The sequence below is a fragment of the Squalius cephalus genome (genome assembly GCF_949319135.1).
Source record: "Squalius cephalus genome assembly, chromosome: 24".
NCBI classification, from domain to species: Eukaryota; Metazoa; Chordata; class Actinopteri; order Cypriniformes; family Leuciscidae; genus Squalius; species Squalius cephalus.
The window spans coordinates 18,243,050-18,270,355 of NC_137145.1; the positions used below are offsets into that span (position 1 = coordinate 18,243,050).

The 27,306-nt window shown below is 41.4% G+C and overlaps 1 protein-coding gene across 1 annotated transcript in view; it reads left to right on the plus strand.

The window, feature by feature from the left end:
* Positions 1-1,655: 1,655 nt before the first annotated feature.
* pcdh1a (protocadherin 1a) overlaps positions 1,656-27,306 on the plus strand; it is a 76,468-nt gene continuing 50,817 nt past the window's right edge. The window contains exons 1-3 of the mRNA XM_079860617.1: positions 1,656-2,315; positions 6,394-7,212; positions 7,824-10,010. Coding sequence (XP_079716743.1) covers positions 6,421-7,212; positions 7,824-10,010 — 2,979 coding nt within the window. The 5' untranslated portion in view covers positions 1,656-2,315; positions 6,394-6,420. The remainder of the gene's footprint in view (positions 2,316-6,393; positions 7,213-7,823; positions 10,011-27,306) is intronic.

Here is a 27,306-nt window from a genome sequence, read left to right on the forward strand (position 1 = left end):
AAACATTGCCTACCCTAGCTTTAAGTCCTCTCCACTTACCAGTTCCTGAGAAGAAAGACAAAAATAAACATAGACACGATCGTAAAATGTAAAATATGCATCATTGCACTGCGTATGTGTGTGTGCAAGATGTTTATAAATCCGATATTCAGGTTCAAGTGCATGCTTCATTTTTTTCCCTATTGATCAGATTATTTCAGGTCTACTCTACACCACCCATTTCAATCCAAAGAATTTCCATTCAGATCGAGCTCAATTGGATTGATTGGGGTGTTTACATAAAGGCTTTTTAATCCGATTGAGAGAGTATTTGATTCATTTGGTTGCATGTAAATGCATGCAGCTCAGCTCACCCACTCACCCTAATTTAAACAAGAAATAAACAGAGGCCTACATGATGTAGATGCAGCAGTAGATGTTTCCAATCTGTTGTTGCAGAGGGTCTTCATTCATGCAGCTGAACCACTCACATCCATTCATTTCTATATGTTCTCATTTTTATACAGTAGGCTATATTCATGGATGAGGTCTTTCTCTTCACACAAACTGTTACACAATCTTGCATCCTGTTTTCAGCATGAAAACTACAACAGCGGCTCTGTGTGTGTGTGTGTGTGTGCGGGGGCGATGGGGGAGTGGATTTATGGGGTAGATTAGAGGAAACGTGAACACGCTTTGCCAGCCGTGTGTACTTTCGAACGCCCGTGGGTGGCGCCAAAAGAGCAAAGAGCGCTCAGCTCTCAACTGTTGAATGCATCAAACTGTATTTGTTCATTGCGATTCCAACTCGATCAATACTCATCACATTTTACGACCCAATTGCTCAAGATTATGATCCACGCACGAGAAAGTAACGACACAACGAGCAGGGCTCTGTGGGTAACCCTTGGAAAGGTCTCTGTGCTTGAAGCCACCTCTTTAAAACGAATAACTCATTAAATGAAAAACAGATACTACAGACGTTTGCTAAAATGATCCGACTCATCTCTACGCGAATCGATTTCAATGTACCGGCTCAAAAAGTATATAGGCTAACCATGTTTTTTTTTTTTGTTTTTTTTTTTGGCGGATTGATTACCATTAGTATAATCACAGTTTCACTGCAAATACTATGGTTAAACTATGGTTAGTGTAGCATAACCATAGAACCAGCCCTTTTTTCTTTTTTTTTTTTTATGTGTTGTAAATCTATGTGTGTGTGCCAGTTCAGTTTCTTACAGCCAACTCAGCTCATTAAAATAGGCTATAGAAAAATGCATTTGCCAATTTACATTTTTGCATTTCATATTTTTGATATATAAAATATCTCACTTTAATTAGGCCCATCAGTCAAATCTTCAGTTTAGTCCAAAGCTCAGACCACATGATTTCTCGGTTCAAAGAGCGAGATCCCTGTTCAAAGTTCAATGACTCGTAAACTGCTCAGACCGATTCAGTCAGATTCTGGTTTTGTGAACCGGTTCAGACAATTCATTGAAATATTCCGACTCTAAAAACCCCGCTAATAGGAAGCAATGAAACGCACGCACACACACACACAAACAGATATGTGGCATGTATATTAGGCTATTAACAATTATACTATTTTCCAAACCAAATTGTGCCTTTTTCATCAAACAGCCTGTGGCGCGCGAGAGCCCCACCTCCTCTCGCTCTGCGCGTCCGCCTGCGCGCGCTTCTAGAGGGGAACAGCGCGCGGTGCTGAGAAATCTCTCCACTCACTCTCTCACATGCATAGAAATGCAGGATTAACCCTGTGCGGAGAAGGACCTTGTGCCAAAACTACGTTGATAGTCTACTTCTGAGGAAAGCGAAGGGGGTAAACCCGAATCCATACGTTCTGCCATGTACTGTGACATTTTTACATTATTTCCGGTAGATTATGGTATCATTCGGTAAAGAATAACGAGGAGCACTATCAAATTTTGTGAGAAGCTGCACTCTCCTAAAACGAGTGTTTGAGGATTTATGGACTGAAACGGGGGAAGCTGCTCGGTTTAGAACCGTTTCTGTGTTGAGAAACAACAGCAAAGACATTTGAACAGCCATCATCAGCCGTAATTTCTCATTCATTAACACTTAAATGAGTGCCGACGTTATCAAACTGACGCGGAGTCGTGGGAATGGCGTGGAAAACAGCGCGGCTACTTATGGATTGTTTTCCAACGGAAGGATTTGATGTTTTCTTGATGTGTGGATTCTTTAAAGCAGGTGTTTAGGGGTCCGTGTAATCTCGAAGGAAACATCAGCTGTAGTTGATCCTCAGACGAGAAGCCTCGGTCTTGGCAGGAGAAAAAAAAAAGTGATCGACGAAGGTAGGCAACGAACTTTATTGTCGCCTCTGAAAAATGAATAAAGCTGAGGGGAAGGTTCGATATGTCGATGGGTCACATTTAAATATTCGACACACCACGGCGATATGCCATTGCAGAAACTACAGGCGTTTTGAAAGATAATGTAGCCTATTGATGGCAGTGATTTGTGCGCGAGCCCTTATTATTTCGATATTTTGACCACATTCGGATGGCGTTTATATTTTCCAGAATCAATCGGAGTGCTTATGTTTATACACAAATAACCAAATGGCACTTGTTTGTTACTGCTTTAGTCGACACGACGCGAAATAAGGAATCGTATTAAATAGCGCAGTAAACGGTTCTGCAGATCTTTTGCTACGCATTTTAAGCTGCAGAACATTTATTCGTAATCCAGCTGCGATAAAGATAGTTGACGAACGACCAGTTGAATGCAGGCTACTGTTTGCTGCGCGCAACTGCAAGTCATGTAACATTATTGTCGTTTAAAAACTCGCCATCTAGCCGCACAGGGTTAGATTGTATTCACAAGGCTGCAGATATAAAGGAAATCGCAGTGGAGCGCCCACCTGGGTTGGCTGGGTCAACAGCAGGATCAATGTTTGGTCAAATCCCTGTAAGGCTGATTACAGGATTCCCCCTTCCACCATCTCCACCCACAACCCTCTCTGAGCTCGAAGGAAAGGATGATGTGTATCTACAAAATGGGGTTTAAAATACAAAAACGATAATAATTAATAAATAAATAAATATAGAATCCTTTCGTAGCCCCAAGAAGAAGATGATGATAATAATATTAATAATGATTATTGTTGTTATTAGTAACTGTGCATACTGTGTTACATACATCAATAACATAAATAATTTTTTTTTATTTTTTTTTGCAGTTATCAAATAAGAAATTATACTGTTCTTAATTACCTTATGCAAAGGATATTAAAAAAAAAAATCTGTGTTGGTCCAAAACTTCCTTCCAAAAAGAAGAAGAAGAAGAAAAAAGTGTATGATCTTAAACAGTCATTACTGAATTCATTTGTCTGTAAAATCGCACAGCATTTGTCCATAGGTTGGACAAATATGGGTAACTGATTTAATTGGACTGAGCTGAAATGCTAAACCTGTTGAACGTGAATGAATGTGAAAACAGATGATTTACAGCACTGCTGAAAAATAAAAGGTCACAATACTTAAGGGAAAATGAAATGTCTGCATGAACTATCAGTCTCAAGAGCAGAGCGAGAATGACTTCCGAACTTGTTTAGGGTGGAGTTCGCCCATGTTAATTTCTGAAATCGTTGCAGGTATATTGTGCAGTGTAAGCAAGGCTTGGAATTACAAGTCTGAAAGTGCTTGTGCTGTAATTTCAACAGACCTTTGAATATTCTCAGCGCTGTGTGAGATTGATACGCTGGCTGAATTTGGCTGGTTTTCGCTTAGATTGTTTAGGTGTACCAGCGTTCACTAGGGAGGCAGTCCACAGTGAGCATATGTTCTGTTCTTTGCCTCACCACTGCGTGTAACCAGCTGATGTCTTTGAAACAGACTATATATTTAATGTCTTCATCCACATGTTTTCTGGTGCTAACACTTGAGTTCAGAGCTATTATAACAACCCTTTGTTCATGAGGCACTCTGAGTTGAAAATCAACAGCCCTTAAATAGTTTGTTGAGTGTTTGTAGACTCATATCAGGATGAGATTAAGTGCTTATGCTCTTGGGGTATTTGAAGAGTCTCTTATGTAAAGAGCGTTGCCGTGTGTTACATTTGAAATATTATTTTTATGATTTGCTGGATTCATGTATGAATCTGTGTCAATTTGTTGTAGCTGTTGAGGGAGTGAAAAACATGACAATGGCTTCTACAACCTGTCAATGGAAGCAAGCTAGCAAGTGAACCTCCCCCTTACACATTTCTTCTACAAAATATTCTCACTTCCCTGTGAACCACCCCACAAATGCAAAATGCAATAGATGCGTCAATGCTGGAACTGAGGAAATAGGTTCAAAGTTTTTTGATTGATATTTATACTCAGTTTTCTATGAATCTGTGGAAAGTTCAGCCCAGCCTGTCTGTCAGAGGACAGATCATAGACTAAGAGACCCAATTTCAGTCATAACCCACTTTTGACAAAATGTGTTGTTATTATGCTTTGTCTTTGTTGGGCAGTGCAGCGTCAGTGGATTTCTATTCAGTTTAAATTGTGTGGTTACAAATAATTGCATGCACTAGCCAATGATTTGCAGCAGCATACTTAAAGCCTTTTTAGGTTTATAAATTCTGGAAGAAAAAAAAACCATAATGCATCAAAAAGCTGCAAAATGGTGTTTTATTCACTAGGACATAACGTACGGGCCAACATATACTAACCGTTATAAGTATAATCTATAGCAGTAGATTCAATGTTCAAGTCTTACCACATTACTAGGGTCCACCTTCCCACTGCCATGAGTGCAAGTTATTGCCTGGGCCTTCAGAGGCAGTGCTTTATGCCACAGTCCCTAATCATGTTTTTACCCTATACACTATCAGCACAGCTACATCGACAGGAGGCTGCCCTGCAAATGCAAAAAGAGGACACATCAATACCTGGGCAATTAGTGCATCAATACGCTGCACTCCCAATCTTAACAGATACAGAGGAATTGGATTTCTGATTGGATTTCTATGCATTCTTGTGTTTAGCTATTTTGTATAACACTTATTTACTTTCCTTTGGATCATGGCCGCTTGCAAAGCCTTTATTGATTCTGTTTTTACTCATGCTCCATTTTAGACGTTACATGGATGTTTTGCATATAAACATAGAGTCTCTAAAGGCCACAGCATTAAGTGCCACAGCTCAAAAAACTGTCCACTGTCCTTTAAAGGCACAACATCTCAGAAAATAATTAAACTCTAAAACCATTCAGTGCTTAAAAAGGAGAGGAACCTGGATCCAGGGGAATACAGATCAAAGCAGATGCTAAACTACAGGATAGTGATTAATGAGGAGCCCTAGCAGGTTGAAAATCAAACATGAGCATTACAGTGTGTAAATTAGCCTGAAACTTGTGAGCCTTGATAGGAAAGATATTTTTCCTCTGTCTTGAGTAAATCTGTACTTTGAGATAAGGGCTGGCCTTTAGGTGCTCTGTGACCCGGGAGTGCAGCATCTTAATATACCAGTGTTTCCGAGGGGAATCTTTCAGCCTACTTTCTGTGATGCTGAATGGTTCCTTTGCTGTGTTAGCAGTATTCTTAGTGCCTTTTGTCTCATCAGCACTTTGCATTGAGAAACTGCCTATTTTACGTTATGGGCCAATCAAATGAGTGTAACCTTCATTAAAGGGAAGTCATCCAAAATAATAGTCCCATCACTGGCTGTGAATATGTATTGGATTAAGGGTATGTTGAGGAAAGTGCATTATAAACTGCGTATAAGATGGTTTAATTTATGTTGCAAATAGTACAAAGCTTGCTGAGCTGTTGTTTTGAGCCTAACAGTAACCCATACCTTCTTATTAAAAAGCCCATTAAGATGTGTCTTATTACGTGTTCTAAATCATTAATTTTCAAAAGCAGCTTAGCTTGGACAGGCATTCAAAAGGGTGCTAATTAACATTTTCCTGTGTGGTATTAATAGGGATGATTTAACTTCCAGATTTAAGCAAAGAAGCATTGTTGTAGCAGTTATGCTTCTAAATCATTGGCTGAAGTTGAAAACATTAACATGGTTTCAAACACCTTTATGAACGACATTTGTACAGTAAGCCTTTCGTCACATACAAGTAATTGTCTGCTCAAAAATGAGGATGATAAATAATGTAAGATAATGAGAGAGGATGCTTTTAGTGGTGTCGGGGGAAGAGCCATTTTCCGGAGAGCTTTTACAACTCTTAGCCTTGGATTTAGTGCTCACAATGTGTACACAAAACAGTGTGTGCTTTGTGATTTCTTTTTCACCCATGGCTAGTCCATCAACAGTAAAGTAAGTTAAAATAAAAGAAAAAAGGATGTTTGTTTTTCTCTGTTTATTCAAAAGAGTACCATGTGACACACTTGTTTATGATTTAACATGTTTTTCACACTGTTTTGCAGACTGAGGTGTTACCTCTCCGAGGGCCCATGGATCTCCCTGTGGTGTTGTTTCTGCTGTGGGGACTGTTACTGGACTTGCTGAGTGGTGCGGTGGGTGGCATTCTATACCGCGTACATGAGGAACAGCCTCCGAGCACACTGATTGGCAGTCTGGCAGCTGACCAGGGGCTACCAGACACTGGACACCTGTACAAACTGGAGGTGGGCGCTCCCTATCTGCGGGTGGATGGCAAAACTGGAGATATCTTTACCACTGAGATCCCCATAGACAGAGAGACACTGAAGGATTGTCGTAATAAAGGCAAGCCCTGCTTTCTGGAGTTTGAGGTGTCCGTCACAGACCTTATTCAAAATCAGAGTCCACGGCTGATAGAGGGAAGGATTGAAGTGCAGGATATCAATGATAACACACCACAATTCCCCTCACCTGTCCTTACCCTCTCAGTTCCAGAGAACACCCACATGGGGTCACTCTTTTCAATTCCACTGGCCACTGACAAAGATACAGAGAGGAATGGAGTAGCTGACTACACCTTAACGGCAGGACCAGAGGCTGTAGCACTCTTTGGTCTGCAAGTTGCAGAGGACCGAGGTGAAAAATTGCCTCAACTCATTGTGTTGGGAAGTCTTGATCGAGAGCTAAAAGACTCCTATGACCTCACCATCAAAGCTGTGGATGGAGGCAATCCACCTCGCTACAGCAGTGCCTTGCTGAGGGTTGTCATTGCTGATGCCAACGACAATGCACCCACATTTGAAAAATCCTCCTACGAAGCAGAGGTTGCAGAGAACAGCCCAATCGGACACTCCGTGTTACAGGTAAAATGGCAAACATGCTAAGTCAACCTTTAGATCCAAACAAGGCAAGATAAATTGTCTATTGCATCATGTCTGAGTGTGAAATGTTAATGAGCACTGCTGTCCCAACCTCCCAGCTGTCTGTTCTTCACTTTGATGCTTTACATCAATGGATTGGGGCCAAACTTACCACATTCACTTTCTTAAATGATTAGAATAATCAATTTTGATCATCACATAACACACTCATTTGGTAAAAAAAAATAAACAAGTAGATAAATTACTATAAACTATTTTAATCTACTATGTAGATTAATTTGAAAGAGATTATTGAGATGATCTGATGATCTGTGTAGTTTGTTTTTAAGGAACCCCACTCTCTATAGATAGCATATGCCCCAGAAATCCTGTTATGCAATACTCTGACTATGTTCCCAGTTTTGTGATATAAATAGATTCCCTGTGTTCAAATACCCAATATTTAATGCCCAATGTCTAATGAATGTTGTTTTGTAGTCTTGTCCTATTTTTGTAAATTGTCTTGACTATGTGTAAAATCTATTTTGTTGTTATTTTAGTGTTTTACATTCTCATTTATTTCAGTCCAATTTATTTAATATTTTCTATTGCAGGTGAGGGCTAATGATTCAGACATGGGTCCTAATGGCGAGATTGAATACACATTACATCAGGCCATTGATCCTGTGCCAAAACTGCTCCGGATAGACCGCTCATCAGGCATCATATATGTCAAAGGCCCGTTGGATCGTGAGGAGATCAACAATTTGAAATTTTACGTCGTTGCACGAGACAAAGGTCCTTCACCCAAAAGTTCTAAAACGTATGTTTCTATTGATGTGACGGATCAGAATGACAATGCACCAGCAGTGGAGATTCGAGGCATTGGTCTTGTGACCCATAGTGATGGAGTAGCAAATATTTCAGAGGATATGCCAGTTGGCACAGCAGTTGCATTGGTACAGGTTTCAGACAAGGACGAGGGAGAGAATGCCGTGGTGACCTGTGTGGTTGCAGGTGATGTTCCTTTCCAGCTTCGGCCAGCCAGTGATTCATCAGTTGACAACAAGAGGAAGTACTTTCTGCAGACCACAACACCCCTGGACTATGAAAGAGTTAGAGACTACCGGGTGGAGATAGTGGCAGTGGATTCAGGCAATCCAGCTCTGTCCAGCACTAACTCGCTGAAAGTCCAAGTCACTGACACAAATGACAATTCCCCCATTTTCTCACCAACCCTGTTTGAAGTAGAGTTTGCTGAGGAGAACCAACCAGGAGAAAAGGTGGTAGATGTAGTTGCCTCAGATGCAGACAGTGGCACTAATGCAGAGCTTGTCTACAGCATTATTGCGGACTCTTCAACAAGGGGGCTTTTTGAGATTGACCCCAGCTCAGGTGAAGTATGTGCTCGAAGCCCTCTTGATCGCGAGCACAAGGAGCGCTATGAGTTCCGTGTTACTGCAGCTGATAAAGGGGTTCCGAGTCACAGGGGTACTGCCACAGTTGTAATTAAAGTACTTGATCGGAATGACAACGATCCTAAGTTCATGCTGAGTGGCTACAGCTTCTCAGTCTTGGAGAACATGCCACCTCTTAGCCCTGTTGGTATGGTAACAGTACAGGACATGGACGAGGGTGAGAATGCTCAAGTGCAACTTTCTGTGGAACCGGATGTGGGGAAATTTGTGATCCAGAATGGTACTGGTACTATTCTGTCCAGTATCTCATTTGACAGAGAGAAAGAGAGCAGTTACACATTCCGCTTGAAAGCTGTAGATGGAGGGGACCCAGCCAGGTCATCTTACGTTGGAGTGACCATCAATGTTCTCGATGAGAATGATAATGCACCGGTTGTCACTAAACCATCTAACTCATCCTTTATGCGTCTTTCTCCCATGGCTGCTCCAGACAGTGTTGTTGAAGTGGTGGAAGCAGAGGACATTGATTCTGGTTCTAATGCTGAGCTAGTATACAGCATTGCTGGGGGAAATCCACATGACCTTTTTTACATCTCTCCATCTAATGGTGAGATCACACTAACAAAGGAACTAACTCGAAAACATAGTGGTCTGCATCGACTGGTGATAAAAGTGAGTGACAGAGGCAAACCATCCCGCCATGCTATTGCCTTGGTACACATTTACGTAAATGAAACCATTGCTAATGTAAGTTATGTGGAGGCACTTGTGGGGCATAGCTTGTACACCCCACTGGACATGGACATTGCAGGTGACCCAGATTATGGTTTGGCTGCCCAGAGAAGCAACATTGTATATGGCAGTCTAGCAGGAGTGGCGGGAGTGGTCACTGTGATTGTTGTGGTGGTCTTCATCAGGCATCGCCTTCAAAGAGAAGCAAAGAGTGGTTATCAGGCTGGCAAGAAGGAGACCAAAGATTTGTATGCCCCCAAGCAAGGGCCAAAAAGTGGCAAGGGGAGAAAGGGTAAAAAAGGTAAGCCACCAAAGTCACCTAAACCTCTTGGAGAGGACGAGGAAGTCAGCCTTCAAAAGAGTTTGAAATTTAACCTTGATGGGGTCAACGACAGCCCCAGGATCCATTTGCCTCTGACATATCCGCCTGGAAGCCCTGACCTAGGCAGGCACTACCGTTCCAATTCCCCATTGCCCTCCATTCAGCTCCAGGCCCAGTCCCCATCTGCCTCCCAAAAGCATCAGGCTGTCCAGGAGCTCCCTGCTGCCAACACCTTTGTGGGAACAGGCGGTGATGACAACTCCACCGGCTCAGACCAGTACTCGGATTACAGCTACAAGACCAATCCACCAAAATACAGCACAAAAACGGTACCAATCTTTTTCTGATTTTATATGCATAATGCAGTGATGGGGAAAAATGGGTTTTGCAATTACTATTATGGGTCATTCCAACATAATTTAGAATGGTACTTGTGCTAAAATAGTGGGTGTTGATATATGAACATTTTATTTATATATATATATATATATATATATATATATATATATATATATATATATATGCTAAATATTATTCTCATTTTAAAAAGTGTGTTCCCAGAATTCCCCGTGTATAATGTGAAAAGACCATCTGGCATACAAGAATCTGTCTGTTTGAAAGATGTCAAAAATTACTCTTGTATTACATCATGTTCCCTGTATATATACTCTGGTCACCAATTCACTGTCTGTGAAAATGCACTTCAATTTACTTTGTGAATAGACAATTACAAAGGTTCAGTCATGAAATGATTTCATTGCACTTGATGTACAGTGTAGTGTGGTTGAGTGTAAAATGTCCATATTTGCTAGAGCTCATGCTTTCTCTGATTTCTAATGTAATCTGATCTACCCAGTGAGAGGTGCCCATCTGACCTGCTGATATTGAACAAGTCCAAAGCCATTTTCTTTGGCTCAGATGGAATGTCAATCTGACCCATTCAGCATGTTAATTTCTGTGTAAAGCAATTCTTTCTATGATGTGGAGCGAAGGGAAATGTGAGAAATTTCAAATTGTGTATAATATCGGTGAGAGTGGAAGTAAAGTTTACTGGGCAGAGGAGATGGAAAGCAAGGGCACATGGGTCCTGACTCCATCAGTACCAGTCTGGTGTTTGATAAAGCCAGCAGATGCTAGATGACAGTCAGGGTGAGTGCAGGCCTTGCAGACTCACTGACTGGGGAGAACAGTTACCCACGGCATCTCCCACACCGTGATGGACAGCATATGGCATGGAAGTGACAATAGACTCCAGCTATGGAGAGTGTGCTGCATTGCTGTGTATTGTTTGTGTGTGTGTACTTCTAGGTTTCTGCATGCACTCATGTAATCCGCTTGTGTGAATGTGGGCTGAGGTTCCTGTGTGTGGACTGGTTTCAGCAAGTCAGCCTATTTGATCGGATTCCCGCTTGACGACAAGCATTACATAAATTGATATTTGTATCTGTGAGAGTTAACTGATAGGCACATAAACAAGGGACAGATGTTGACTCATGTGACATCTCTTGGCAGATGTGAACTCGTGAGGAAACCCCCTACATCCCATCCAAAACCCACATCAGGCTTAACAGATTGACCAAAATAAAAAATGAAAATCTCAGCCAAACTGAGTGACAGATGTGCAGAGTGGAGCATGACAGAGCGAATGGTAATACGCTCACCGATGACTCGTGCGTGTGGCAATGTGCTCAGGTGCGTGTGACAGCCTCGGCTCAAGCTCTCCCACTTTAAGCTCTGATGAGTGTAAACACAGTGGCCTTGTTTGCCGTTTATTGCCAGTGAGGATTGAGCGTGATGACTGGCTTCACTGCTTTCCTTCCTGGTCCGTAAAAAAAAAACTCATTAAGAGGAGTTTGTTTGTTCGGAAAGACTTATCCTGAGGTGTGAAAAAAAACCTCAATGCTCAATTCACAGGGGCATGGCCTGACTCCGTGAGGAGAGATTTGTTTAAATGTGTTGCTGTGTGGTGTGCTTGTGCATGTGTCTTTCACAGTTCATAGATCTTCCCAAAACTCTCTCCCTATAACCTCCAAATGTGTTAGACTGTGTGACAGTTACCGAGGGGACTATATGGATTTATCCAGTACAGTGCTGATAATTAGCTTGGTCATGGCAAAGATCTAACACCTTTTTAGTGACATGTTCCTCTCTCTCCAGAACAGCCTTGAGTGAGAGACATTAGCGCACAGTCGGGATCAAGGGAGAGGCCTTCCCAGTTATTTTTAAGTGGGCGTGATGAGAGCTTGTGAAGCTGTAAATCTGTGCTTAAATTAAATCCATACAATTAAAATGCCTTATTAGATGGAGATAACACTTCGTTTTCCCCTCTCTTTACCATGGGCTGCCCTTCATCTCCAACTGGAGGGAGGAGGATTGGGAGGTAGGGATTCAGGTTGGATTTTGGGGTGTGCTTTAATTAGGGAAACACATCTCTTAAGTTTGCAAGAGCCAGTGTGTTGGAAGAACACTCATAAAACAGTTTGATTGTTTGATTCCCTTTTTTATTATACTTTTTTAAATGTAAATGAAAATAACAACTATTTTATAAATTACATTTCCTAAACACAAAATTCACTAAAATTTCCTAAATTCACAACTGACTTTCACATTCTGACTTGCAATTCAAATTCACTAAGATGTTACATGCAGATGTTACAGTAGTTGTAATATTCTATTTAGATATATCTGATTAAATAAATATGTGTAGGATGGTTTTGGGTTTGAGTCAAATCTCTAACAAAGCGCTTCAGTTTATCGATTCACTGGTAAGCTTCAGCTCACACAGCTCAAGCGGGGCATTTAAAGGCATCATTGACTAATAATTTGCATAATGTGAATGTTAAGAATTCATGGTGTTATTCAAACACAATTCCAAAAACAATGTTTGCCCTTAACAAGTTTAAAACACTGCCTTACTGGTTGGACAAACGGGTTACTTCTCTCCCAAACGCATTTGTTCAGCCATTGTATTATATCCAGGCCAGTCGGGTCATTTAAACCGGTTGCAATTATGTGTGATGCAGCTAATGGTGCAGAAATATCACACTTCACCTTTAATTCACTAATCCATTTTTTATTTGATTTCCCAGCAAAAATAAGTATTGCGATACAGTCAGACAATACAGATAGCATGTTATAAAAATGTCTCATACTATGATATAAGATTATAAGATTCAGCTCACCCTTACTCTGTCAAGACTGCTTTTACCATCCAGGGGATTGCAAAACTAGGTAAAAGCAGTGAAGTGAAGGCTAGCAAAGCATTGTAGCTGAAAAATAGCTCCAAGCCAAGCCTTTTCCTGCTATCTCCACTCCATCTCCCTATCTTCATATCTACCACACACGTCTCATATTCTCTGGCAAGCAAAGCTTTAAGATAAGAGGATCTACCATAAAAAATGTTACCTCTCTACAGAGCATTCTTTCGTTCTTTCTCTCTTTTTCTTCTTCACTTTAGTACATTATGCACTCTATATAACGAATCCAACGTGGCCATAAATCAGCCCTGGTACTACCAAGATATATTCAGTACCTTTAGAGCCCCCTGCTCTTTGTATGGCTCATCTCCTGCTCACATATTCTCTATGTGAGGCAGCCCTGCCTTTATGGAGGCTGCCTCAAGGCCCTTCCCAGAATCCCACATTTTGAGCATCTGCTCAACCCAGCTCTGGCTAATATCCATAGCAGAATGCAGCCGTAAACCTCAAACCTGGCGCCCACCCTCTCAGATCTCCCCTCAGTGAATACAGCCCATAATACCCTCAGACTGCTCCTCATTAGAGCACAATACTGCCGGCACTCAGCTCCCTCTCGGTGGACCAATCTACTGTCAGGTGCGAAGGCCTCACAGGCTCATGCTCAGCGTGAAGACAACTGCTGCACTTACAGAAATTCAAGATTTCAAGGCACCCTCCCTTCCCCCAGCCTGCAGGAGCAAACAACTAAGCAATTATCAAGGAATACTTTGCAATGATATTCTACTGAGATCACTCATATTGAGGGAAATTAGCACAATAAGGCAATTCCATTTCAACTACAGCTGGTGCACTTGTGTCAACACGGCAGATGCCATCTAGACAACAGGAAGGGTCAGATATGCATTCTTGTTTGTACAGAGTCTCACGAGAGGGTCTCTCTGGGACTAACAAGTCTCTGCAGGCACTTATGGACTGACTGGTCTTGGCTGACACTTCAGAATCGATTGACCCTAGACAAGTGCTCAGGGATTTAGTGCACTGGGCAGACATATTCCAAATGAGTAATCTTGTCCGGTAGTGATAAGACTGTATAACCACAAAGTTCTTTACAGTTCTTTCTTTGCCATTTTGTAGTCAAACCACATTTTGGCCAACAACCAATTTTAGTATGTTCAAGCCGGTTCTTCTGCCAAACTGATTCACTAGATATCACCACTCTGTTGGATCTCTACTTCAAATAAATGAGACCAACATGACATTTTGAGTTTGGGCTAATCGATTCTCATGATCTTGACAAGCACACTGGGATGGGGCCTGCAGAGCTGACACAGTAGAATTGGATCATCTCTCTCTGTCTCTCTCTCCCCTCTACCTAAATCTCAAAAGGACATAAACTCTTTCAAAAACTTGGGATTTAAGTAGTGGAAATGCCTGCGTAAATCTTTATGCCTCTGGTCCAGTCCTTATATGCTTTGTTGGCGATTTTAATCTAACATCCCAATGATTACCTGTTAAACGGGATTACAGCCCCAACCCAGGAGGTGCTTCACTGGCAGGAGCCTGTGTCTCTGTCACCGAAGGAGATGGCTGATGTTGTTGAGCTGTTCGACAGCGAAGCGCAGTGCACCACAGCAGCACACAGATGTGCGACTAATGATAGTGTCGTCGAAGACGAGGATGACAATAATGATAATGATTATGGTAATATGCAAGTGTTCACAGTCAGATTCATTTCCTCCCAAATATATTTCTGCACACAACCACAAGGAGCCTAATTTATGCGAATGTTGTCTGAGAAGCATTTTTCTACATGGGTGTTTACGAAGCGATGTCATTTTTTTTCACTGCGCCAGAGGCACAGCATCTCTGATTTCATCATATTACATTCGTGCTTATAATATGAGAAGAGAAAGCTACAATAAGGATGAATATAGATAGGGTGGGCTGACATAATTATGAACAATTGTCATACAAATAATAGCGATCATTATGGTCCACTTTTCATTAACACAGGAACCCAGCCAACCTGGATAATACATTATGGTGCTATATTGATAAAAAGTACCGTAAAAAAGACATTTCATGGCATTTCTACATTGGCTTATTAGAAATTTGGATGGTCATATGTGATTGGAATTTAAAGTGCACAACATTCACAATCAGCTAATTATGTAATAACCGTGACAGGCTTATAGACAGTGAAATTCTGTCTAGCTGTTTGCCTGAGCAGATGGAAGGCAGTGGTAGTTGTATTCTGTGCCCCGTTTCATTTCACTGCTGACAGGAACGCATTCTGTGAGCCACCGATGGTCAGAATCGCACTTAATAAAAAATGAGAAGCTCCTTTAGGTAAAGCTATGTAGAGGCTCAGCTTCCTGAATGGCATTGCCTTTAGCTCAAATATTTTATCACTGCTCATTCCAGCCTCCTTTACCTTCCGCCAGGCAGATTAGTGCTTTTATCAATAAGCAGCTTAGCACCAATGCTCCTCTCAATAATGTGCTATGCCATTACTCTCCTGCTCCTGTAACTCTTAGATGATTCTCTTTCTTTCAGTCTTCCTCTATCCCATCTGAGTGGTTTTACTTGTTTTCCTTAACATTGGTAGATATACAATGTAAAAAGCAATTGGTGAAAAAAGTAAAAGTAAAAGTAAAAAAAAAAAAAAAAAAAAATATATATATATATATTAGGTTCTGTCAACAAATGTCTTGAATTGTCTTTAAAGGGATAGTTCACCCAAAAATGAAAATTCTGTAGTAGCCAAGATTCATCAGGCTCAAATTGAGAAAGAATAGTTGGGAGGGAGCTATCTTTTTCACACATGAATTGGCACCTCTAAGTCCAGACCTTAAATTCAAGTCTTTGGAATGTGCTGGAGGAGACTTAACAGAGTGCTTGACTCTTGCATTGTCAAGACAAGATCTTGACCAAAAGTTTATGCACCTCTTGATGCCAATTCATGTCTGAAAATTCATCTTCATGCTCCCTCCCAACCATGTTAATTTTTTTTTTTTTTTGACCATGCAGTGTCTATTAGGGTCAGGAACAATCAGTGAGTATTTATTGAAGAAATAGCTCATACCTAAATTCCTAAATCTCTCTATGTGTGTGTGTTTTATATAAAACCCTTCAAAATTGCAATGAGTCACAGTGCTAACCATAATTTGGTGTTTTGTGGCTGTACGGTATTATTTAGACATATTTTGTTGAGGCATTTTTCCCCCATATTTAGATGCTGGGTTTTTGTAGTGAAATCTGGCAACATTGTCTCTGAGCACTGAGAAGAGAGAAACATCTCTGATGTGCATTTAAATGCATCATTGACACTATTGTACAATAAGAAACTCTTTGTGAATGCATCTTTATTTAGGCTAGTTGGGGCAACATTTGAGGGAAAATTGTCAGGGTTTTAATGTAGATTCAAACAAATTCACATTTATTAGTATCTGTGATTCAAATAAGCACGGTATGCTAGATAAAATATAATTACTTTTTACAATGTACTCTTGCTTCAGTTTTAGTTCTGTCTTTTGTGTTCTATCTCCCTGCCTTTGTCTCGCTTTATCTTTCACTATGCAAATATAAGTTATTTTGTTCATTCAAAGACCAACAAGGCCAATCAGATTTCTGAGGTGTCAGTAATGAAGTGACTCATTCTCTCTGTGTGATGAAAAATCAACTTTGCATGATGTAATTGTCTCGTCATGGGCTTTGCATGATAACTGTGAAGCACATTTCTCCGTTCGATGTGTTGCCATGGAGAAATGGGCAACAGCTCTGCATTTGCTGAGGCTTATGTGGAAGTATTGATGATATTAAAATGGAAGACACTGTAAATAAAAAGGCAAACAGTCTCCCGAAGACTGAGGATTCCCCAAGTCTCATATATTTCCATTTCTTTAATATGATTTTCATATTTGACAGACTGAGAAGATCTTGTTTTGCCATCTCACTAACAATAATTCATTTCAAGAAGCACTGAGGAAACCACCAGGATCGCTGATAATATAAGTTTTGGAAGTTGACCTTCCCACCAGGCTTCATAACTAGCTTGACCAGCTAAACTAACCAGGTTGAGGAGCACAAAACCAGCATGAACCAACCTGAAGAGTTATGCCTGTCTAAGATGCTTTTATCAGAGAGGAAGAAACCCCAAATATGGCAGCCATTTTACTGCATTTTCAAGAAACTTGCTTTTGACTCTCTAAATCCAACAGGAATCGGTTTAGTGGACACTGGCCCCAGTCTCGCCTGTAGGTCAGGAGGAGAGTTTCAACTGCCGAGAGTGAAGCGAGGACAAAGGCCTCTCAGACATCTCACACCATTAAAGTGGTAGAGATCTGAACACAATCCATTAAGTTCCATTAGAGAGGGATACATTCACACACGTATTCACACCTTAACAGCCTTGCAGTGGTGTGTTGTTACACTTACAATCAAGTTTCATTATTCAGACGCTTCATTCATATACAGTGAGGAAAATAAGTATTTGAACACCCTGCTATTTTGCAAGTTCTCCCACTTGGAAATCATGGAGGGGTCTGAAATAGTCATCGTAGGTGCATGTCCACTGTGAGAGACATAATCTAAAAAAAAAAATCCAGAAATCACAATATATGATTTTTTAACTATTTATTTGTATGATACAGCTGCAAATAAGTATTTGAACACCTGTCTATCAGCTAGAATTCTGACCCTCAAGACCTGGTAGTCTGCCTTTAAAATGTCCACCTCCACTCCATTTATTATCCTAAATTAGATGCACCTGTTTGAGGTCGTTAGCTGCATAAAGACACCTGTCCACCCCATACAATCAGTAAGAATCCAACTACTAACATGGCCAAGACCAAAGAGCTGTCCAAAGACACTAGAGACAAAATTGTACACCTCCACAAGGCTGGAAAGGGCTACGGGGAAATTGCCAAGCAGCTTGGTGAAAAAAGGTCCACTGTTGGAGCAATCATTAGAAAATGGAAGAAGCTAAACATGACTGTCAATCTCCCTCGGACTGGGGCTCCATGCAAGATCTCACCTCGTGGGGTCTCAATGATCCTAAGAAAGGTGAGAAATCAGCCCAGAACTACACGGGAGGAGCTGGTCAATGACCTGAAAAGAGCTGGGACCACCGTTTCCAAGGTTACTGTTGGTAATACACTAAGACGTCATGGTTTGAAATCATGCATGGCACGGAAGGTTCCCCTGCTTAAACCAGCACATGTCAAGGCCCGTCTTAAGTTTGCCAATGATCAGTTGGATGATCCAGAGCAGTCATGGGAGAAAGTCATGTGGTCAGATGAGACCAAAATATAACTTTTTGGTCATAATTCCACTAAACGTGTTTGGAGGAAGAAGAATGATGAGTACCATCCCAAGAACACCATCCCTACTGTGAAGCATGGGGGTGGTAGCATCATGCTTTGGGGGTGTTTTTCTGCACATGGGACAGGGCGACTGCACTGTATTAAGGAGAGGATGACCGGGGCCATGTATTGCGAGATTTTGGGGAACAACCTCCTTCCCTCAGTTAGAGCATTGAAGATGGGTCGAGGCTGGGTCTTCCAACATGACAATGACCCGAAGCACACAGCCAGGATAACCAAGGAGTGGCTCTGTAAGAAGCATATCAAGGTTCTGGCGTGGCCTAGCCAGTCTCCAGACATAAACCCAATAGAGAATATTTGGAGGGAGCTCAAACTCCGTGTTTCTCAGCGACAGCCCAGAAACCTGACTGATCTAGAGAAGATCTGTGTGGAGGAGTGGGCCAAAATCCCTCCTGCAGTGTGTGCAAACCTGGTGAAAAACTACAGGAAACGTTTGACCTCTGTAATTGCAAACAAAGGCTACTGTACCAAATATTAACATTGATTTTCTCAGGTGTTCAAATACTTATTTGCAGCTGTATCATACAAATAAATAGTTAAAAAATCATACATTGTGATTTCTGGATTTTTTTTTTTAGATTATGTCTCTCACAGTGTACATGCACCTACGATGACAATTTCAGACCCCTCCATGATTTCTAAGTGGGAGAACTTGCAAAATAGCAGGGTGTTCAAATACTTATTTTCCTCACTGTATAATGCAAGTTACAAACTACCAAGAGAAAATGCGGTTTCATATTTGGCCATGATACGTGTCACAGCAGAAAAGACGCCTGGGGGCAGACTTGGTAAAGCTTTACTTTTATAAACCTACTGTTAATTTCACTTACTGCAAGTATAATCCTGTCATGATTGCAATTTGCATTGGAAATCAACAGGGCATGCTTTGTGTAAAGGAAGAATGGCAGGAAATGAAGAAACCTGCAGCCATGACGTGGTGCTCTAATTCTCTGGTTTTGAGCTGTCAGTGACTCAATCATGCATCACACCCTGGCACAAACAAACAAGAAGATGCAACTAAATCAATTCTTCAAATCCAGCATTCATCGTCAGAGGCTTGTCAGTCAAGCCCCTCGACAGCCCCAAGACGGCCTCGCTTGTACTGAGGTGTCAACGAGCAGACTCAACTCCTGACCCCGTCAAAATGCAAGTCCTAATAACATCTTCCTCTCTTTATCTCCACCCCTGAAGAGAACTGCTACATAGTGCAGTTTTGGAGAAACCAGCAAACCAATTATGCTGAAATTGTTCAACCCACATCTTCAGCGGCAGGCGTGTTTAAGGCCTAGTTTAATATCTGAGGCTTCAAAACTATGCGTAGTCATGATGGAAAACATTAATTTTCTTGTGTCCTGGATTGGAGAATAATCCACTTACCGGTAAAAAAAAAAGTGCGAAACTACAAAAAAGTGCAGAGGAGATATGCTGTTGCATAATTCTCTCTCTTGCTTTTGCTGGCTGACATGAGCAGTGATCATTATTTCTCTCACTGTCTTCACCCCACTGGGAAGGTAGGATATTAGAATATTTCATGAATATTGAGCTCTCTCTGGCTTTTTGGCAGTGGCAGAAATTATGTTTGCTGCTGTTTCATGTTGGCAGTAAAAGGAACAAGGCTTAATTGCATAAGTCTATAAAATGGGGTGAGAAAGAAGAGCTTCTGACAATGTGAATTGTTCTGATGCGCCTCATTGTAATAGTCTCAAAAGCAACAGCGTCACCACAAATATATTCCAGGATTAGGAGGAAAAGAAAGGAGCGTTGAATGCGTTCAGACACAAGCCGGCTCTTTGAGTGCCCCGAAGAATCAAGTCTTCAGTTGTAGTCGTCTGCGAGATAAACTTTTTAGGTTCAACTTGACGATGTGGTAAAACATGCTCAAATCCCCCTGGGATCAAGGAATGGTACATTTGTAATTTTATATTGGTCTGTGTACGGGGTGTTGATTTCTATTTAAATGGATGATATTTCTTACAACATTGATTCCGGAAGCTTTTCCCCCACCCCCCTGCAGATATGGTCACTGGTGTTGAATAACATGGCTATACTTGATCCAGATCCAATATTTTCCACAATGTTGGAATCCCTTGTCCGACTAATAACTACCAACTGGTGTGACAGAGAGCAAGAGAGAAAACGAGAGACGAGACACGCAGAGAGAGCGTCCACTGCAGTCTAATCCTTTATTTCCCATGGTAAGAGATTCTTCGGGTGAGTGCTCTAAAGCACGTTCAGAGATGATTATTTGCATGGCAGTCTCACGCTCTTATCTGGATAGAAGGCATGTTTAAACACAAAGGCCACTGAGAAGAGAGGCAGAGATAGCACTGGACAATGCACCAGTGATAATTATCTGTCCAAAAGCACTTGTCAGGATGATGAAATCCAATTAAAGGGCTTTTAAAAAAAAGCCAGAAAATGGGATAAAACCACAAAGTTGATGCACAGATGGTGGTCCTTTAGGGAAAGGATGATTGTCATCATTAGCTCTGTCATCTCGCACCATGGCGGACATGTTTCACGTGAGATTTTCTTGCCCTCGCATTCTCAAGCCACGAACCTCGGCAACACAGACAACACGCAATTGCTGCACTGTCAGCATAGATTAGACAAACATCCAATCTCTTTTACTTATGTTTTTCTGTTTCCATAATATGAGAAGATAATTGATGATAATAACACATCATTATCAGCGTTATTTCTATGACTGTAATCAGAATGCAGAGCAGATGCCCTTATCTGCAGTCGCTGACATGGCTCTCAGTTGTCCATTATGCGCTTGGATAAACAGAAGAATTCAGGTTAATTATCTAGCTGCTGGAAAACACTCCATTCGTTCCCAGTTGGAGTCTGAACCGGCAGCCTGCGGGTCACCTGCTTGACCGTGCACCATGAAAGTGAGGTAGAAATAATTGTGTTATATTCAGAAATTGCTCTACATTGCATTGGTAATATTGTAGTTTGGACAGTCACACCATTAAAGCTCCATTGGAAGTGAATTTGAAAGACACAGAGAGAGAGTTTATTGCAGATGCTGTGCTCTACCATTCATTACACAGTGATGCTCTTTGAGTGGACACACAATACCAATAAATGAGTTTGTGCATGCTGGACTACTACCTCAGCTGTGGCCTTCCTCACATCCTACAGCCATATCAGTCCCAGCAGGATAGAGAAAAATTGTAAGAGAACATAAGAGGGAGGGTGAGCGAGTAAGAAAAAACTATTTTTCTAGCAGTTACCACCTCTGTTTCATAGAAGAAGAAAACCTAGGCCTGTATATCGTAAATATTTTAAAGTCCCCCTGTAATCAATCATTTTATCCCTTAAACCTCACCTTTGATCACCAAAATGACATATTTAAATATTTATTCTTTGAAAAAAAATGCTTCATGCCTTAAAATAGCTTGAATGTAACTCTACACCCTTGCCTCATTTAGTATGCGCTTTTCTATGACTATGCAAATTAGCCCCGTCCCCACTCACTCACACCAGCTCAGAGATCCACTCGTTGATGATCACACGTAGGTGCGCTTGTCTGAAGTTTAAAATCATTGGTTACCCGCAAGCCAATCACATAACGTTTGGTTATGACATGTGTTATGCGCATGCTCAGCCGCATCTAACTTCCACTGTAAACACATGTATGATGCGAAAACAAAACCATCGAGCGAAATACCGGAGTGAACATGGCTGTGAACGACTTTTGCAGATTATGTGAAGTAAATCTACGCATCCACGGTACAATCAGCGTCTACGTCACGGCTCTCAGCCCGCCCTCTGTTCGTTGATTGGCCGGCTGTTTTCAGGCCGGAGGAAAACGGGGAAAACGGTCGCTATCTCAGAGTACAGAAGTGAAATTAAATTGAGCAGAAGTACGAAGTCTGACGTAGTCAGGCTACTCAGCAATGGTGTTGACTTATGAATTTGGACATGGTTTGTCTAAAAACATATTAAAAACAACACATAGACATATAAACAACATTAAAAGCTGGATTTTCAACATAAGGGGACTTTAACAACATGTATATTAAAATCTAGAGAGCCAACCTCACTGCCCTCGTGGCCCATCCATAGTCCTGTACTTCCGCTACAGCATTACAGGGTCAGCTGTCCGGCTCAGTATTTGTGAGATTAAGTGGTTTGTCTCCCATTTAAAACAAAGATCTTTTCTGTTTTATCGAGTTTAAATAAACTACTCGGCCAGGATAAAGATAATCAAAAGGATCCTCGAGAAGCTCTGTAGAACAGGATAGAGGATATCCTATAAAGCTCCTCCTCAGGCTAAGAGAGTATGCTAAGTGTGGGGGTTTAGGAAAAGGATTCATGCTTGCTGTTATAAGGAAAAGGCAAACCAATCGGACAGTGACAAATTAACCATAACCTTTTCTCCTCCAAGTGCTGTCCCCCGTTAACACCCCCCTCCCCCCCCCCCCCACCCCCTGTCACTCTTTTCCCTCTGTCTCCAGCGTATATATTGTCTTTGTCTGCTTCTTTTGAAATGTCTTTGTGTTCATCGTGCCCCTGAAGAAATGGCTCAAGGCAAGGTCTCAATGTGTGGCATGAGTAACACTAAACACTTAATTCAGAAATAGGTCTGAATCAGAGTTTTTTGAGCAATGTTGCTGGGCAATCTTGCTGAGCGATTGTTGCTTGGGCACTTTCCAATTGAAAAGGGGCAATACATTTCTCTCTGGATAATTTAGATCGGTCGTGGGCCCTTTGTCTCATCTGGTTGCCCGTTGATGGCAACATTGCCCAGCAACATTGCCCAAAAAGTTAACCCTGTATCATCACCTTAATGCCTTAAATATGGAGCTAAGATACAAGAAACCTTTAATTCAGTTCAGACTCCAATTAATAAATGGAAAGGGAGCATATTGTATTACATATTCTGATACCAGCAGTGACTTCTTAATATGTATTTAAAATAATATGGTCCAGTACAAATGGGATTTTAGGTTTAGGGTAAGAGGTTGGGTGATGAAGCTCTTTTCTATCTATAATTACCATCCTTATAATAGATATTTTTGCTTGAGTTTCGAATTGAAATGCCAGGCAAGGCAACTATTAATTGCTTGGCTACATCTGCACTTGTTTTCTCTCTCTCTTTCTCTCTCTCTCTTGCACTTCATGCTTTTCACTCCCTTCTTTGCACTTTTTTTTTTTTTTGGATTGCAAGCACTGCAGGCTGATAAGAAGAGAAGAGCAGGGCCACCCTGATGCTCACTGAGCCTGTCTATCTCCCCCTCTCCATGCTCACTGTGGTAACGCTAATGCGATGGGCCAGTCCGCTAAAGCCTCTACACTTCATAACCAGGAACACACGACTGCGTCACACAGCTCAACCGCTTCGCTTAGCAGCACACCAGTCTCTGCTCCAAATTGTCAGGTTTGGTGTAAGGACTGAGGCCAGGACTCAAACACAGGAGATGATGGGATTTATTTAAATAGCAAAAAAAAAAAAAAACAAACAAAAAAAAAACTAAAACCTCTGTAGGGAAACACACAAGATCCACCAACACAGCAAGGCAGGACACAATAAGGAAACACCAGGGACATTCGACAACATCTAGCAGAAGACCGAGAACACAGGGACAATAAATAAGGAAGCAAATGAGGAGGATAACGAGGGAGGACAGGGTGGGTAAATTAATAATAAGATAACAAGGAGGGCGGGGTCAAGACAGGGGAGCACATAGTAAAACAAACATGACAGAAACCATGTGCTCACAGAAAACATGACCACCCTTAACCCTCACAAGCCACATGCTACACAAAACACAAAACAAGAATACACACAAGCCCTGACAAGAGCACACGGTGAGGGAATGAACACTCAACTTGCATGCTCACAACAAAAGACAAAACATTAAGAATGAATGTCCAGACCAACCGGAGTGACAGAACCCTGACACAATTGCATAGACTACTACATCCATAACCGCCACACTAAAAGAGTAGCTAAAGATAGCCTCTGGTAAATTGCAAAAAAAATGTAAATAATATTGGCTGTTTTCAAAAGGATGATAGAAGGTAATTAACAATACCAAAATGCAGTATAGCATGAAATGGGAGAGTTTTGGAGATTGGATTCTGCCCCTTTGAGAAGGGGTTTCAGCGAGCTTTTAAAATTATCTAGTGTTCACTGTGGCGTGCAATTATGTGTTAGATTGTTTGTAAGACTATCATGGTTCTTCAGCATTTATTGCAGCCCTTAAAGACCTTGGAGAGGCAGATGTTTTCATTACTTTGCTAATACATGAACACTTCAGACAAAATTGGTCTGAATTGCTATACTTATTTAATCATGTTCTAAAAGCAGATGACTGTCTTTTGGTTTCTTTTTAAGCCGATCACAAAAGAAAAGCACAATCTCTAATCAAACTTTTACCCGTACCTTAATCTTCAGCTGCTACCCCATTCATATTTACAAAACACCCCTGTACAGCACAAACTATTCTATTTTGTGGACCAGCTGTACACAAACCAATCATGTCAAATGGAATCTGTGCAGCACATGCCTATTTTTTCCCAAGTCTGACATTTTTAAAGGCTTATCAGGAGATGGGGAACTACTCACACCTTAACTGGGTGGCAAACTTCCCAAGGCATAATTGTTAGGTATGCGAAACAATGTCATACTCACACTCCAATTTCCATCTAAAAATATCAGACTAGAGAAAGCGGTGCGGAGGCACGAGTCTCTGGAGCACCAGTCCTGAAAATAGACAGTCTATTTCCATTTGTTTTATTTACCAGTTTTTCGTACTCTCGTTATCCTTGTTTGCAGTCTTTCAGCAGTCATTTAGCTTTCTTCGCACTGAATACCTGTTTAGAAATTCATATCTTCCCCACTCTTTCCCTTTTGGATTAATGTCAGAGTAAACAAAAGACCAGAAATGTGAAGTCCGAGCAGCAGCTCTGTGCGTTTTTGTGCTCACAACAAAAAGATTTGTGGAAACTGCAGGGTCTCGCCCAGGGATGGATTGTTTCTGATTAGCAGTCCATATGAAGTGTCATCCGGGATTTGACAAGTATTATATGAAGCAGGCAATCCCCGCTGGAGATTTCTCCTGAGCTGGAACATATTGTCTGCTATTGTTCACCAAAGAGGGAGATGCGCCCTCTTAGACGACCCATGTCATTGTCTGATAAAGCTAATTATTAGCTTCAGCTCGTTGGTCGCTTTGGCCGTGTTTTCTAAAAACCTGTCTGTGCCAGTTTTGTGGCTTGTGGAAAGAGGAAAAAGTAGCATATCAGTGATATATTGGCAGAACACACTCTGGCCCATTTTTCTGTGTTCGAGCTTTGTTGTTGAAGATGGCATCATTACGGAGGCATGGATTGGCTCCAGTGTAGGGGAACCCTGTGCCCTCCATTACAGCTTGGAGTACATGGCTAGGGGGACACATCTGTATCACCCCTCGGCTTTATTTCTCCATCACAGCTGGGGTTTCGCAAGGGTGTGGGCTGAGCTGTCCTGTTTTCCGGCATCGCCCTGGTACCCAGCTGGGGTCCAAATGAAGTATGAACCACTTTTGTCCTGCATTTGATTGTTGCCATTGCAGCACAGCTGGGATTTTAACCAGCCTGCCCTGACTGTGTTCTACATTACCCATCTCAATGGAAGCACAGCTGGGGAGGGAAGCAGCCCCCTATACCACCTCTGCCAGAGCATCACAGCTTGAGCCTCCACAAGTCTTAGGGCAATCCGCCTGAATTGACTGTGACTGAGAACCTCAAACGCAGCATATGAAATGAGCTTCCCTTCTTAATCTTTAAAGCGCTGCTCATGGAGGAAAGATCTTTATTTGCAACTGTTGTTTTTCTGAACCGTCACTGAAATACTTTTTCAAAGTGATACGGTATGTTTTGAACCATAGGCATGGTTGGAATTAGGGCAGGGTAGTGTAGACAACTTCATAATAAAGTACACATTGCAATAAGTATATTTCGATGCAATACATTGCAATGCATTACACTATTATAATTGGATTGCAGTTGAACTCCATTTCAGTCTTTCTCATGCCATTTGTGCTTATTTGAACAACGTGCTTTTTCAATATTTATCTAAAATATATACAAAGTTCTGGCATGAAACTCTAGATGGTGTAGGCTAATAGGTCATTTTACTCACCTGTTCATTATCATATCATTATCTATAGGGCACAGCTGATTGGTTCCTGCCGTATCAGTAGCCAATGAGCCAGCTCCTTAACCTTCAAATACTTGGGTAGCATTTGCGTTAGCAGTGCAGCGCGCTTTCAGAAACCCTCCACCTTCCCCAACTCCACCTGTATAGATCTGCTACGGGTAATTAATGTACGCTATTGTACAGCAGCAGCATGTCTTACTTGCTCACAGCAGCGTGCCATGTATGTATTGGCAGCAGTGTTAATTTCGTTGACGAATAATTTTCGTCATTATTTTCGTCAACGACATTTTTTCACAGACGAAAACGAGACGATAACTAAATAAAAACTAGTTTTAAATGACAAAAACTATGACGAAAATCTATTGACATTTTCGTCAACGAATAAAAACTAGACGAAAATGTTAGATAGTGACGATTTGGGAAGCGATTCAGTCTGATGTCCTGAATTTGTGGTAGATGCGCACATTTGACGTGCTGATCTACCCAGCGGCACACGAGTTGGCATGCGCTGCATGTCTCATAAAACGTTAAAACATGTAAACGTCTGGGAGAATGAGTAGAGCAGACATGTAGATCTGAATAAGAGTGACGACGCAAAAAAGAGCTGTATTCGGTATGGTTTTCTGTGCGCACACACCCGACCCGAGGCGTGCAGCCATTCATCTATACAGCGCGCGAGTACGGAATTGAGCTCTCTTTCGTGTCTGAATGGACAAATACACACAACAACATTGTGTCTAAATGTCCGTTTTGGAGAGTATTCACGTAAATCATGTCGGTTATGTCTTAAACAGTTGTGAGTGTATAATCGTATGTGCATCAGTACAATTGGATCCGCATGTCATTGGACATGATCCGATGTCTTAAAGTGACAGTGGTTAATAAA